Here is a 17170-nt window from a genome sequence, read left to right as displayed (position 1 = left end):
TGAAAATGTGAAGCAGATTTTTGAATACATTTTTATTTATTTACATTAGTAAGCTACAGGACATCGTCTTTCAAAACATGACCTGAAAAAATAAAATAAAAATGGTACCCAGCCCTTCTGAAAATGCGAATGCATCTCTGTCCCCAGCACATTTCAAACCAAACTGACGCCCATGTATTCGACTATGAGGTTCATAGTCGAATCAGACCTCTCCGAATCGAATCGTCGAATCCTCGACTATTAGAAGTCAGCCCTAGTGTATATGCATTTCAGCCTTTAGTGAAAATGACACTCACAAGGGAAGCAGAAATAAAATATAATAAAGGCCTCTAGTGCTGATAGTTTAAATTAATCTATAGCCTAAACTACAGAATATGTAGAAGAGTGAACCGATGCAGAATTTATGGGCCTAATATTCCTTTGGATTAGCATCATAAGTAGACTAGAAACCCTTGCTATCAGAGGTCTCGACAATCAACTTTTGGGAAAAGCAGCCCAGAACCGTTACTAAATGAACATCCGAGTCACTGCATTACTGAACTGCAAATGATCATTCCTCGCTGCACATTTCATACCTGCGCCTACACTGCCTGTGAAATACGAAGCGAGACATTGTCACATTTAGTGAATTACCTCGGGAATTATTAATATGTGAAATACCCAACCTAGTAAAAAAATAAATATACTAAAATATACACTGCTCAAAAAAATAAAGGGAACACTTAAACAACACAATGTAACTCCAAGTCAGTCACACTTCTGTGAAATCAAACTGTCCACTTAGGAAGCAACACTGATTGACAATCAATTTCACATGCTGTTGTGCAAATGGAATAGACAACAGGTGGAAATTATAGGCAATTAGCAAGACACCCCCAATAAAGGAGTGGTTCTGCAGGTGGTGACCACAGACCACTTCTCAGTTCCTATGCTTCCTGGCTGATGTTTTGGTCACTTTTGAACGCTGGCGGTGCTTTCACTCTAGTGGTAGCATGAGACGGAGTCTACAACCCACACAAGTGGCTCAGGTAGTGCAGCTCATCCAGGATGGCACATCAATGCGAGCTGTGGCTAGAAGGTTTGCTGTGTCTGTCAGCGTAGTGTCCAGAGCATGGAGGCGCTACCAGGAGACAGGCCAGTACATCAGGAGACGTGGAGGAGGCCGTAGGAGGGCAACAACCCAGCAGCAGGACCGCTACCTCCGCCTTTGTGCAAGGAGGAGCAGGAGGAGCACTGCCAGAGCCCTGCAAAATGACCTCCAGCAGGCCACAAATGTGCATGTGTCTGCTCAAACGGTCAGAAACAGACTCCATGAGGATGGTATGAGGGCCCGACATCCACAGGTGGGGGTTGTGCTTACAGCCCAACACCGTGCAGGACGCTTGGCATTTGCCAGAGAACATCAAGATTGGCAAATTCGCCACATGCGCCCTGTGCTCCCTTTATTTTTCTTTATAAGTGTTCCCTTTATTTTTTTGAGCAGTGTATTTGAAATACATTAATTTTATGCTAAGTACACTACAAATACATTTACATATTATTTACTTTATGTAAATACCCTGCAACTGTACTTTTGGTATACTAGATTGGTATACTTAAAGTCTGCTAAATTGGAACAACTGATTTAGTACTTAATGCACTTTAGTTATCCAGAAATAGTGCTGAGGTGCAACAAGATATAGTGAAGTACTGTATATTGGATTGTGCTAAAGTGGAACTATTGCAAGTAAATTTTAGGTACACTTTAAATATCTTGCATTTAAAGATGGATGTTATACAGAGATCATACTATCCTTACTAATAATGATGTTAAAACACATTTTAGGCTTAATACAGTACACTGACCAGCTTCATTCGTCCCAATGGAAAGCATGTTTACACTAGGGCTGAGTTGAAAATATCAATTAATCAAATTTAATTTCTTTTTAATTGCATTTTGATGAACCAATATTGATTCTTAAATTCCACACATAAATGAAGTACTAGAGAACAAGTGCAATGTGGAATGAACATGATCAGTCACACATACATGCTGTCATATTATCCAGTCACCACAGGAACAACATTTCCCAGCATCCCCCCTGGTCCCCACCTGCACTCAGTCAGCCATCACGCCATGCTGCTGATCATCAACTCATTTAGACATACACACACACACACACACACACACACACACACACACACACCTTGCCTGTCCTTAGTGTCTGGTCTCGTTTTGCACTACCATATCACTATCTGCACTTACACTATCTTTTGTTTTCATTGTTCCCTGTTATTCCTGCCTGCACCTGCATCCGAAAAGGACTTTTGTTATTCAGGTTAAGTTGTTTGCAATTCACCGAATTCTATTACTCGCCTACAGCCTTCGCCGGTGCACCTCTTTCCCTACCAATAAACCAATTATGGAAATTACCTTTGTATATCCTCTTCTGTTGCTGACGCATGCACGTGCGCGCACACACACACACACACACACACAGGTGTGTGTTCACTCTTCACTCCTGTTCATATCTGCTTATTGCTGTTTGTACATTCTATTGACTTTTATTAAATTAATTTCGTATAATAAAGTTAATTATTTTTATACATTTGGATTATTATGTGATTACAATAAGGCCTTGTCTTTTAGTGCCAACTTATGTGGCATTATTGCAATAAGACACTTCAAAAGACTAGACTAAACTAAACTTTGACAAAAATACTGATTTCATGTATTTTATAATGTTTAAATGTATACAAAAGCTGTTCGTTGGCCACATCCAGAAAAAATGAATGGATTTACATGGGGCTCTACTGGATGTTTATGGTCATTACACTTATTTTCTAAAACTGTATTTCCTACAGATTTCTCTCTAACCAGCAGATGGCAGAATTCTGCCTCAACATATCCAGAAACAATTCATCTTTAATTTTGATCATCATTAAAGTGTTTTTCTTTTCATAAAAATGTAATATTTCATATGCATGCTAATGGTGTGGTTGAGAAATTTTGTAGTAAATAGGTAAAAAAAAAAACTACTTAAAATCTCCGAAAACACAGAATAAACGTATAGATGAGAAGTTAATGGAAAAAAAAATATAAATAATTTGTATTAAAATATATTTTTTTATAAAATTTCTCTATAAATGTCATATTTACACCCAAACATCATGAGTGTAAACAGGGTGTGTTTGTGTGCGTGCATGTGCGTGTGTGATTAATGTAAATATTTGCTTGCTTTTGCTTTGCTCAGTGGAAACATTTTGAAGATACAGCTCAACCCACACAACATCAAGCATTTAAGTCAGCAGGGAGGAAATCTGCACTGATGCATTATGGGATAGAAACACAGCTCGCTCTCTCAGAGTCTATAATCGATCATACTCCACCACATCAAATAAGTCAGAATCAAGCCAAAACTCAACTCAAATGTGTCATGTTCAGTAATCTCTTCAAGCAGGAACACTGATCAATATTCCTGTCCTTCAATGTAACATTAAAGACTTTTCTTCTTGCTATAGCTATCACCAAATAAAGCCAATCACACAGCCAGGTGACCTTAGCATCACTTTCATTTTTATTCTTCAGATGATACAAAAATCTGTACTTAGCGTAAAGCATGCTTGCAGAAATAACATGCCACATAAATATGGTCATGATTTTGTACCACGGTATTACCATCTGGTACAGCACAGTACTCTCTGTAAGCATGTCATTGAGGTATTAAAGTAATGATGTGAGTTTGTCAGCAAACGCTGTGTCAGCGTGTGTGTCTCTAAGGTGCTGAATACATTTCACTGCAACTGAATGAATCAGTGACATAATGCTGCTGTGTCAGTTCCTGCCTGGAGCTGCGTGATAAACCATCTCTCAGATGGACCCGGCGGACTCTAGCGACCCCTGACGCTCCGACGCCATTGTGATCATCAAGCCTTATATCAGTACCGGCCCACAGAAAGAGGCAGCAGCGGCCCCGGGCATGTGGCCAAAAGTGAGAGTCTTATTGGTTGGCCAGTCTTCTTTGCAGTGTGATGTTAAAGACGTTAGAACCTCTCTCCATATCTATAAGCAGACAAAGCACAAACCCCATCCTCTCTAGGTCTACGGGAGCATTTATAGTGGGCACTGCTGGCTGGTGCAGGAACTAGAGGTGGACAAGGTCCGTTTCCAGAGATATCCATTTGATTACAAAGGAGAAAACCAAGTCAAGTCAAATTTATTTGTATAGTGGATTTCAAAGCAGTTTTATAGAAAATAATGATGTTAACGTTTAAAATATCTTACTATCTTCATGCCCTAAAGTCACATTTAGCAGATAAGAGCTGGGCGATAATATGGTTTACATTTTGTAACAATATAAACAATTAAACGCTTGAGATTTTCTATATAGTACATATTTTGCTTTATATGAGAATACTACGGGTTAGTGTTGTTGTCACAATACACTGCAATTTCCAACTTTGATACGATACCTTGAAAAATATCAATATTCAATACCATTATCGATACCACAGGAAAACTGCCATATATTCTGCCATACAGATAAATCTCATAATTTTTTCATAATTTGGGAAATTTTGTTTTAATAGCTTACACACCGCACAGGAAGGCTTTATTTGAATCGCTGAATTACAGTGGTGGTCAGAATTAATGGCACCCCTGGTAAATTATGAGCAAAAATGGCTGTAAAAAATAAATCTGCATTGTTTATTCTTTTGACCTTTAATTTTTTTTTGCAAAAATCTAACCTTTCATTGAAGTAAAAGAATTGAAAGAGTGTGTGTGTGTGTGGGGGGGGGGGGGGATCACATTATGAAATAAATGTTTTTCTCCAAAACACATGGGAAGCCTAAAAACCTAAAAATAAAAATATATCAAACAACCCCTACATCCCCACATGTTGTTTGGGAGGGTTTCAAGAAAAATCCTCCTCGCTCCTCCAAAAATAAACTCCAGCATATTCAGTTGTCAGACACGACTGGATCTTCAAAAGGACCATATTCTGTGGTCAGATGAAACTAAGAAAGGGTTTTTTGGCAGCAAACTCACCAGATGTGTTTGATGCAAACAGGGATAAAAAGTACCCCATGCCTACGGTTAAATACACTGCTGGATCTTATATGCTGTTTTCACTGGAGGTCGTGGACATCTTGTTCAGATACATGGTACAATGGATTCTAGCAAATACCAACAGATCAATAATCTAAACCTGACGGCCTCGGCTAGAACTCTTATAATGGGCCGTGGTTGGATCTTCCATCAGGACAACGGTCCAAAACAAACATCAAAATCAACACAAAAATGTGTAACTGAGCACAAAATGAAGCTTCTGCCATGACCGTCCCAGTCCCCTGACCTGAGCCCTATAGAAAAGGAGTGGGCTGAACTGAAGAGGAGGAGCGCCAACATGAGCTTGTGAATCTGCAGGATCTGGAGAGATTCTGTATGGAGGAATGGTCTCTTATCTCTCGTCAGGTGTTCTCCAAACGGCATTATAGGAGAAGACTCAGAGCTGTTATCTTGGAAAAAGGAGGTTACAAAATGTATTTAATAACAGGGAGCCAATAATTGTGGCCAGCGTGTTTCGGAGAAAAGCATTAATTTCATAATGTGATTTAACCCCCACTATCAAATCTTTTACTTCAATGAAAGGTTAGATTTTTGCTAATTTTTTTAATGAAAGATCAAAAGGATAAACAATGCAGATTTATTTTTTACAGCCATTTTTGATCATATTTACCAGGGGTGCCATTAATTCTGACCACCACTGTACATTTACAAAAAAAAAAGACAAGCAAACATTCAGTAAAAAAAAACAAATAAACAAACTGCAAATGATAGCAAAATAAATACAACAGAATAAAGGGACAAGTAAAATAAACATGTATTTAAGTTTTTCAGGTGGGTCTAACAGTGTTCAGGTAAGAAATACTACAGAAATGAAAGTAATCAAATGTAAAATAACACTGGATGGATTTCATTGTAAAAATTAAATACAGATTAATGCTAACAGCTTACAAAACAAGAACAGCGAGTGATTTTCTCTTTCTCTTTTGTTCTAACATGACAGACAGCAGCAGGTTTATTAGGCTACTGTCACTTTAAGAGCTTATGCACAGATCCAATATACTGTTACACAACATGCGATTTCTCTCAACTGTTTACATTCCAAAACTGACCAAATATACCTGAATACTGGGCATTTTTACATATTTTGTTATGTATTTGACCAATTAAGCACAATAATCCACGAAAAAGGACGCTGTCAAATTGGTACTTGAGATCTGTTTGAGAGGAGGCTTTATGTGAGCGCCACTTATAAACTGGTGTGTGCGCTTTTGGTGTGAGGGATTGACTAAAATAATGTGCAATACAAGCACTATTCAACCGGAGTGATTGAGACGAGTGAGTTGGAAGAGCCGTGTGTTTCAAACGAGAGAACGCACAGCTGGTATCGGTGTATCGATAACTGCAGAAAAGTAGTATTGGAACTGTTTCAGATATTTCAGTGTCAATACATATCGAAATATCGATATTTTTGAAAACGCTACTGGGGTGTAACAACACACTCCGCATTTACTCAACAGCACGTTGTCAGTTATTCCTTACACATCTGATGCTAACTTAAACCTGTATGAATTTCACTCTCCATGATACATACTGTTGCATTTTTATATGGCCCGAAGTCAATTATTCCACTTATACAGTCACCACGCCTCAAACTTAAAATCTTTTTAAAATCGCCTCTTGTCCTTAAAATGATCTTGTGTGTAGGACTCATTTCCTATGCATCTCATCCCAAGCCTCTGTTGCTAATTTCAAAAATGTCATTTTAGAGCTAGTAACAGAGGCTTGAGCTAATAGCAGACTAATAGACTAATGCAGTTATTAGAGAGAGAGATTGATTGATCCTTCCTGGGGGCTGTTCCATAAAAGACGCTTAGAAAAGCGGGGATTAAACACCAAAACCGTACTTGAATAAGCCTAACAAATGAGTTGGGGCTAAAGTGGTTCCATAAAAGGTAATTGAAGCTCACGCAATCTCACTAATTTGATCCAGGTTTATCTAGTCTAGATAATTGCGTGTGCACGCGTTTCTGAAGCAGCCCTAGAGGTCGATCGTGGATCAAATCGATCCACCATCAAACAGCGTATATTTTGTGCTGTTTTATGCGTTTGCGACATGTTTTTTCCCCCCTCAGTTCAAAACTTACATTTTACAGTTATATTCTCCATCTGTAAATGTTCGAAAGTCATGCAAATGTATCCATTTTGCTGCTAATTTTCATATTGAACGAGCGCTGCTGTGCGCATGCGCGCCAAATAGGAGCGCAATAATTCTTAAAATCGGAAAATTCGGAAAATTAATATGCGATATTTTATAACACTAGAAATATCTTCTAATTATAATAATTTATCTTTAGGATGTTGGATAAGTTGCAGTGAACTTCTAGCGAACAGAAGTACTTCAGTGAAGTAGCCTATAAGTCAGGGAAGATTTTATGAAACTAAATATATAGCGATACAAAATATAGTTTTGGGTATAGGACCTATGCTACTTAATAAAAATGATGTATACTTATTTAGAAAGCTGAGAATTAGGCCTACAGCTTTTAATGCAATATTTTTTTGGAGAAAGCAAGAATCCCCAGTTTTAAATGAGTAGATTTAGTTTCTAAAGTACATTATGGAGAGGATAACATGAAATTAAGAGCAAATGTATACATTTTGAAAAGATATGTGCAACTCTAAAATCAAAGAATATTCCATAAAATAAAGGAATATATATTATTAACTACATTTTTATATACCCTTTTATTTCTAGTTATTTGTTATTTTATTTATTTACTTATTTAATACTGAATATTTGATATTCAAATAATATTACTTTAATAACTATTAGGAATTATGTGTCATTATAAGAGTTTGATATAAATATGTTAATGTTAAATTTTTATTACTATTTATTTATTGTTTTTTGTCTTTTCCCCCTTAAATCATATGTAAAAATGTCTATGTACTTTTTGGTTATTGTTTAATCATGTGTGTTTTTTAGGCTATGTGTTGGTGGGTATTATAACAAAAGAAAAAAAGTAGAAGGAAAAATAAGGAATATTTATTGGGGGAAAATATGATGTCTTTAAAGGAACTGTCAATTTGTATAATTGTGTTAAATGTGTTTGAATTGAAAGACATAATAAAGTACATTTTATATATATATATACTAAAATATTTGTTATTTGAACATTAGATGTGCCTTATTTAGAATTTTAAACCTGTATTTTTATGATAGCAATAACTGTAAAGGGGTAATAACTATTGTAATGGGGTAAATCAAATGTAGGCTAATATACTGTCAATTACTGAGCTCAGATTCATCTTACCAGTTAAAATTTATACTGTGCTTTTGTAATTATTTATTTTTAATTTTGTGATTTTAACTTCTGCTTTACAAAGCTTTTTTCAGATTGTGTTCTAATGTTCTTCTAATAATCATAAACATGTACTACAGCTGCCAAACAAAACCAGAGAGAAATGTATTCATGAATCTTTAAAACAATCTAATTAAATCTTGGGCACAAAACATTCAGCCAGTAAAAAAACCTGTAGTACATATATTGTATTTAGGCCTATCTATCTATCTATCTATCTATCTATCTATCTATCTATCTATCTATCTATCTATCTATCTATCTATCTATCTATCTATCTATCTATCTATCTATCTATCTATCTATCTATCTATCTATCTATCTATCTATCTATCTATATAGTCTAATTTATCATTGTAGCCTTATTTAAGTTGACTTTCTGTATACTGTGTATTTATTTTTGGACTAATAGTGGTTAATAAAGTCCAATAATGGTATGAGAGAGTGTCAGTGGTAATATCATTGTGTTCTTGTCGGTCAGTGTTAGAGGATCTGTCTAACAACTGAGGCTTAGCCTGACAGTTAGCCTGCCCTGGACCAGGCTAGTTTCCCAGCATAAGTTGCCAGGGTAACTGAGTTTGAACTATTTTAAGTTTGCTTTATGAAACCGAATCTACCAAAAATAAGCCTGACTAACCGAAATAAGCCTGGCTTATACTCTAATCTTGGTTTATGGAACAGCCCCCTGGTCCTTCACCTCCACTTATTCAACAATCATCACCAGCTGTCTTCAATCACCTCATCACCGGATATAAGGCCACTCCACACACTTTAACAGCCCTGTTTCTTTTCATCTACAATTCTCTCTTGTTGCGATGTTTGCCTTTATGCCAACTGGTTTTGTTTATACAAATTTGTGAGTCTGTTGATTTCTTTTGCTTTGTTTTTCATCATCTGTTGTTGTTTTTTTTAATGACAATTCTTACTTTTCAATAATAATCGTATAATTCGTATACCTCATCTGGTCGTTTAGTTGAATTGTATACAAACTTTATTTCAGATAAATACATACATTTGCTGCAGTGGGCATACTTCCTTAAGCTTGGTTTATTATTATTTAAGGTGCATATATTAAATGTGGTTGGTGGGCCCCTCCCTTAAAATGATCATTAGCTGTGCCTTTTTAAACAGAGGAGGATGGTTATAGATTGGTGCCCAAACAGGGACCATTAAACCTGTATATTTGCAAACTTAACTAGTATTAATGTCGCACAGAAGGGTCAGTTATACTGCTCTGGATGGGGACGAGGCCGTGCCTGGTGTAGACTTTTCTGCTGAACCTTTCACCACGCGGAGGGAACCCCTAAAAGATCTAATCAACACCTTCAGTGACCTATGTATTGATTCGGATGAGGAAAGTGAGAGAATTAGGGATAATGCTCCAGACATTCCTGACAACATCCATTTTCCACCTCCACCACCACCGGAGATGGATCCTGAACCAAACAACGACCCATCCACTTCAGTCACATCCACAATAGAATGTTTGACAGAACGATTCACTTCGATTGAAGACCAGCTAACAGATTTTGGCCTGCGGGTGAGTGAAAAATGTTCCTTTTGATGAATTTGAAAGCCGATGTAGAATCATAGAGAGAATGTCTTACCGGGTACAACGCGAGTGTGATAAAGTAAAAAAACAACTAGAACTGCTTGTCCAAGAGCTGGGCCAATCTGTAGTAGACTGCTTGAAGAGACGAGATCGTCATGTGGACCATAAATTTCAATCTCTGGTGCCGTGTTCATCCCCTCCAATTGCCCCAGACCCTAATTCCACAGTTCACTTTCCTCTTTCTAAATGTAGAAATGTAACAAACAGTGTGTAATCCAGTCACCTACCAACTCAGAGCAACCAATCCACAGTACAGTATAACCCCCCAGTGAAACTCAATTTCCCCAGCTTTAGTAATACCCAAGACAATGACCCTGTCATATTTATTGAACACTGCGAGAGTATTTCGCTGTTCGTCCCCTTAGTGATGGTGAAGTCCTTGCTTCACTATCTGCTGTACTCTAGGTACAGCAAAGGACTGGTGGTTGGCAGAGCAGAGGAATGTGTACAACTGGAGATAGTTTAAAGAAACTTTCCTACACTCATTTTTAAGTGAGGATTATGATTATGTTGCAGCGAGGAAAACGTTAGAGAGGAAGCAAGGTGCCAAAGAAAGCATCAGAGATTTAGCATTTCACTACTGACTATTGTGTCTGAGGTGGAGAAAAGAAATGTCTGAAAAGTAAGTAGTTCAAGCTATCCTTAGAAACTGTAATCCACGACTTGCTAGTTTGCTACACGGAATCATCAAGGACGTTGGAGAATTTATCAGGATAGGACCTCAGATCGAAAGAGATATCGATGAATCCGAGAGGTATTGGAGCCAAGCTAATGTGGAGGAACAGAAGAAGAAAGCCTCCGCAGTTCAAGAACCTCAGCGAAAACCACCGCATACAAGCAATTGAGTAGTGCAATCCTTTCAAACTTCTGTACAACATGATTATAAGGACCATAATTTTACAGGATAGGTATGCCATCACCATGGTCGACCCAGGTAGCACTTTCTCGCTGATCCAGGAGTCTTGTTGGAATCAGTTGTGCCACCAAGAGCAATACCAACCCAGTGAAGGTCAATCTTTTCTATTGGCCAATGGACAAAGGCAGACCGCTATTGGTAAGGTGAAGTGGAAGTGTGAAGTCCAGGGACAATCAGTAGACCTGATACTCTTCATTATGCAGGATGCTGACCTGACAGTACCAGTCAATGGACTTTCTGTTAAAGGGGTGGTTCGGGATTTTTGACATCGGACCTCATTTTTAAGTCAGCCTGGTTGTTATTCATCAGTGGAGACATTTTTTTTTAAAAATTATCCAGTCCTTATATTTGGATAGTTAGCCAATGCTAGGCTAGCGCGAGTCAAGGGTAGATGTTAGCCAGCCATTAAAAACAGTTTTACCCACTCCACAGTGCACCAAACGCAAATCAATTATAACACTAGACTATCGATGCAAATGTCCGTTGAGAGAATAATGTTAGAAATCAAACTTACCTTTCATCTCAATGATCCCAAAGGAACTAGTTTCTCAGCAGCTGCGGAATTTTACTTTGCTCCAGTTAGTAATGTGGCAAAAAGTAAACACAGAACAGAAGCGCACTACAGTGTGTGCAGTACATGTGTGTACCGGCTCACTCGGTTTCCTAGGTAATCAATATCACTCCGCTGCTGCTGTAGACAAGGCTTATGATTACAGGGAACAAGTTATAACTAATGCAATGTGATGAAAGGTAAGTTTGATTTCTAACATTATTCTCTCAACGGACATTTGCATCGATAGTCTAGTGTTATAATTGATTTGCGTTTGGTGCACTGTGGAGTGGGTAAAACGGTTTTTAATGGCTGGCTAACATCTACCCTTGACTCACGCTAGCCTAGCATCGGCTAACTATCCAAATATAAGGACTGGATAATTTTTTTTTTTTAAATTCTCCACTGATGAATAACAACCAGGCTGACTTAAAAATGAGGTCCGATGTCAAAAATCCTGAACCACCCCTTTAAAAAAAGGAATGGTGCTAGACTTTCACAAAGCTCAGTACAGCCTACCCACAACAGAAGGGGTTATGGAAGTAAATACTTTTCCCTTCCCTTCCACAACCATGACATCTACCCTTACAATGCATTTTTACCTCGCCATTTCCTCATATACCTGCAGTGATGAAACTCGACAGAACAAACATCAACTTACACTGGCAGCAGACACAGATCAACAGACAAGAACAGAGCTGCAGAGTCTGATATTAAACTGGCCTACTGTTTGTACCCAAGAAATTGGTCGGACATACATTGTTAAACACTGCATCATTACCACTGATGAAGTACCGGTAAGGCGACGTGCATGCAAGATCTCCATTGAAAAACAACAATTCATTGAAGCACAAATACAGGACTTATTGGACAAAGGGATTGTTCAAATGTCTACTTCTCCTTGGGCTTCTCCAGTGGTGGTAGTTCAGAAGAAGGCCGGGGGATCCAGACTTTGTATCAATTACCGTGGATCTGATCGGTTGAATTCTGCAGGATGTCCGGGAGACGCGTGTGTGTCGCGTTCTTTATCGGTCCGCCTGGAAACATATGCCGTGACGCCAAAACCCCTCGTTGAAGAAGAAAGCCGTTGTGTTTACAACTGTGACAATGAGCACTTACCAGGATCAACAAAACGCTGGATTTTCAAAAGTATGTGAAGTTCGCAGCTCCATTGTTGCAGTAAACTTGCAAAACGTCCTTGAATGAATAATTTATTAGATACACGCCAGTCTTTTATTGTAGGGACATCGATATTATATTTTCACGCCCCTGAATATGACGCGGAACAAAACAAACTGTGATTGGTTGCGTTACATGTCAGTCAAACGTCCTCTTGGGTGGTCCTTGGCCAAGAAAAGCTGCGATAGAGTCCAGACCTTCTGCTGTCAGTCTGAAGCTCTGGCTCCGCGAGACTACCGTAACCCTGACCAGCACATATATATGTCTTAAGGCAAGACACCCGGTGAATACAAGAGGGTAAAACAAGAGCTGAAATATATCACCATACTTCACCAGTTGATTGATTACATTAATAATTGCAAAAAAAAATTTGTATTACAAGTTTTCTGAAATGTTATGTTTAAATATGCAAATGAGGCATTATCTAATTAAATATGCACTAATTTGCATACATTTCTAAAACATTGGATGAAGTCAGGATCAAAATTCTTGTTAAATTTATTTGATATATTAGAGTCAAAGGTTTTTACAGAGGGGATTTTGGATATCTTTATTTATCAGTCCACAAATCAGAAAATACTGTCAACAGCAAAAAATTTTCACCATTTTTTTAAGGAATAAAATGTTGTATAAAATCAGGAAAATTATATATGAACAACCCCTCTGTAAAAACCTACAGAATATAGATAATAAAACTGTAAAGTTTGGTGTATGTAAGTGTTACTGAAGTGGAGATTTCTGGCTCAATGTAGGAGGAAAAACTCATTTTGAGAAAACAGCCTAGATATACTGTAATTGAAATCTACAGACACAAACAGGTAAAGTGCTCGAAAAGATACAGTTAAAAGTGTATTTCGGATGTTTTCTTTCCACTAGTCTGAAAAAACACTTTATGAAAAGCCAAAAAGCCCAAAATTGACAGATGCGAACAAACACTGTTTTTGAAATATCTTCAATAACACTAGAAATATCTTCTAATTATAATAATTTATCTTTAGGGAAAAAAAATAATGTTAAGTTCCTATAATTTGCAGCAGAAAAGCAGAATGTAAACATGGAGTAATAAGAGGTTAAGCTAAACTCGAACTCTAGAGACTCTAAGATTGAGCAGCACAATTCACCCTATTCAAACCACATTCCACATGAGGATGTTAACCGGCGTTACCTCGTATGACCAGACGCACTGGGTCCCTCCGAAACGCCTGACGCAGCGCCCTATCTCCACATCTTCATGAGTGGTGTACATCTCCCTGAGACAGGCCCCGATGTGAGGCGCCATTCTGCGGAGAAGCTCCCGGCTGAAGATCATCCCCGGACCCCCCATGCAGAAGTTCTCTCCGGGCTCCAGGGCCAGCTTCCCCAGCTCCTCTGTGGTGCCCAGGCCCGTCTGGCCCAGATACAGCGGCTTGCTGCTGTTCAGAGAGCGCAGGAACAGCTCCAACTTCTCACCTGCAGGAGGAGAAACCCACGAGGTTCAGAAACATCCGACAAAAGCCGTTTATACAAATTCTGTGTGGTGAATTATCAATGACTAATATTTTTAAACACGCTAATTAGGGCTGCACGATATTGAAGAAAAATGCGATAACTCATTAAATAATGCAATATGTGATACAATAATGCTTAAAGTGTGTAAAATAAACTTTAATTCTCTTTAAAATTATATAACCTACATGAGAAGAAAGCATCCCTACAACTTCTGAAAGTAAACAGCAGTGTTTTACTGTAGCATTAGAAGTAAGTGTCATTATAACATCAGAGTAAACCAGGGGGTTTAAGGGTTCAGGTTATCCTACATTAGGTTTATTATTTAACAACAGAAACTGAATAATCAAATGTAAAAATAAAACACTGCTTAGTTTTCACTGTATGAATATTAAATATATTGATTCTTATTAAAGCTACAAAATTGATTCAGCCAAGAGCAGTGAGTGATTTTCTCTGTCTTTTGTTCATGACCCCATTTGCGATATGCATATCGCGATATATACATTTCCGATATATCGATATATTGCACAGCCCTAATACTAATATTAACCTTAATTAATGTACTCAACATTTCGAATGAAGTGTAGAACACATTATAGACAGTATCAAGTCACATTAGATGACCTGTGAAATAAAAAGATGTAAAATAGCTGTTATTCGGATTTGACGTGTTTTTTATTATTATTCATATATTTCTGATTAAAACCTTTTTATTGAGGAAAAAACTACTGTCTTCACCAAATATTTTTTGATTGACCAATGGATATAGCCACCTAAATTGATTATGCATTTGATAATCATCTGAGTTAATTTCACAAAAACCCACCAAGAGCATATCTGGGTCATATTTCACCCCAGAAATCAAAATCATTATCTTAAGCATCATAATTATGCCTGATTTTAGGATTATTATTTGTAAAAACATTGTGACATTATTTTCATGCCATTTCATTTTAATTTTACCCTTAAATTTCTGATTACTCTAATATATAGTAGTAATAGTAGTAATAGTAATAATAGTAGTAGTAATATATAAAAGTAATATATAGTAATGTATAGTAATATATAAAAGTTCATCAAAGTTGTCCTAAGACAAGAACGGGTATTGTTCAAAAATCATGTATAACTTTGATGAAAGGTTTTTATCCACTTCAAATGTTGACTACTGTATAAAAATAATGTTATATATTTTAAATTGTTATATATTTAGAGACAATTATTTTACTGTAAAAATTTAATCAAATGAGAATCACCATTAAAAAAAAAAAAAAAACCTCAAAGTAAAATGTCTGGATGCATAACAGATTTAGGGGAAGTTCAACTGTCATTAAAATAATGTCACAATGCAAAACATCTCAATGGTCCTACAATAAGCTTCCAAAACTATGTTCTTTCTATAATTTTCAAGAAAAAGGCACTTTTCAAAGTTAAATATTTCCAAAGAGCTATGTATGCATAAACAAACTTCAACACAGCAATGCCTCTTTCCACTCTGGCTCTTCAGCTATTCACCTCTGATGTAGACATCGTCATCAGCCCTCATAAACCACTCATATTTATCCAAGTAATGGTCGTGCATGTACTTCAGCATCATGAAAGACTTCTTCTGGGGAGGGTAGGAGTCGTCCACCCCTGCCAGCGAGACGAGGGGCACAGGGATGGGCAGGGGTATCTTCTCAGACCCCTCGCTGGAGAAGAACTCCACCCGGCCCGGGATGCTGGGGCTCCAGGTCCTGAAGGCAGCCACGGCCCTGGAGGACAGGTACTTCTGAGCCGTCATGACCCCCACATACAAGAAGCTGTTCACCTGAGGCACAGGTGCAGCTCTATCACTGCCGTTCCCCGTCCCATGAAGCTCCTCTTCCCCTTCATCACTGCCCTCCTGGCTGGAGAAGACTGGCTGCAGATGCTTGTGTCTGCCACTGGTTGAGGAGGAGGTGTCTGAAACTTCAGCCTGAGCCCTGGCGTTACTGTAGAAGGAACACACTGAGGATCTTCTGTTCTTCGCACTGATCTCTACAACTCTGGGCACAACCAGCCACGACGCGGCGGTGAAGCCCAGAAAAACCCCCACGATGAGGCTCACCAGCGGTCTCCTCGACCTGAGGGCCATCGCACAGTCAACACAGCAGATCCCTCATAAACAACAGTCTCCTCAAACTGATATACAGTGCAGTTTGGAGTCAAACGACTGACGCCTGTGATTATCTAACATCTGCAAAGTGCGTTCGCGTGAGCCTCGCGCGACCGAAACTGAGGGTTGTCCCGTTACACGTGACCTAAACATCTTTCACATGTATCGATCACGGTGAAAATCCATCCAAGTGTTGATATCGCAGCTCTCTGGTCAATTATCTCTCGCTCGGTGAGAAGAGTTTCTTATAATTCTTTCGGTCGCTGCCGGTCCACATTACTGAAGTGAAAACGCGTCACACGGTAACGTTTATAAAGTTGACGCTTCCTTTCCCAAGCGGTGAACGCTCGCGTTGTGCCTTTCTGTTTCCTCACCTCACTGTAAAGATACACTGCATTCGCGTAACCCTTCTCTCCTCGTTCAGCCGCTTCAGTCTCCACACACTCGACATTTTTCCTCACACGGACGCGGAACTTTTCCACCTCGCGTCTCCCGCATGTCTCCGGGATTGAGCCTGTGGGCGCACTGATGTAACGGGACAAACACACGCTCCGTCGCGGGGCGGAGCGAACCTTTCTCTTCCCTGGCGGACTTTAGCTGGGAAATACAAGGCAGGAATTTCACTGCTCTGGGCTTATTGACTCTGAATATTTGACTTAACTGAGACTACTTCGCCTACACGATGTTTAGCCTAAAAGTCAGAAGACTAAGTGCAGCCAAGAGATAAAAAAAATGTATAAAAAAAATAAATAAAGTTGTAAGTGATGTTTTAATACTATGAATAACATTTAGCTACCTGACAGAAATCAACAACACATAAATAAATAAATCAGGATTGGAAACGGCTTGAGCCAGTGGTGTGAGTTTGGGGCGGGACTA

General features: G+C 38.4%; 1 protein-coding gene across 1 annotated transcript in view; it reads right to left on the bottom strand.

Moving 5' to 3' along the window:
* Nucleotides 1–16807, bottom strand: part of chsy3 (chondroitin sulfate synthase 3) — a 79932-nt gene extending 63125 nt beyond the window's left edge. Inside the window, exons 1-2 of the mRNA XM_081353615.1 lie at nt 15670–16807; nt 13835–14118 (exon numbers count right to left, since the gene is read on the bottom strand). Coding sequence (XP_081209741.1) covers nt 13835–14118; nt 15670–16270 — 885 coding nt within the window. The 5' untranslated portion in view covers nt 16271–16807. The remainder of the gene's footprint in view (nt 1–13834; nt 14119–15669) is intronic.
* Nucleotides 16808–17170: the final 363 nt, after the last annotated feature.

Source organism: Scardinius erythrophthalmus, assembly GCF_964197995.2.
Source record: "Scardinius erythrophthalmus genome assembly, chromosome: 23".
Taxonomy (NCBI): Eukaryota; Metazoa; Chordata; class Actinopteri; order Cypriniformes; family Leuciscidae; genus Scardinius; species Scardinius erythrophthalmus.
The sequence above is the reverse complement of the archived record's forward strand: the minus strand, read 5'-3'. Positions and strand labels throughout refer to the sequence as shown.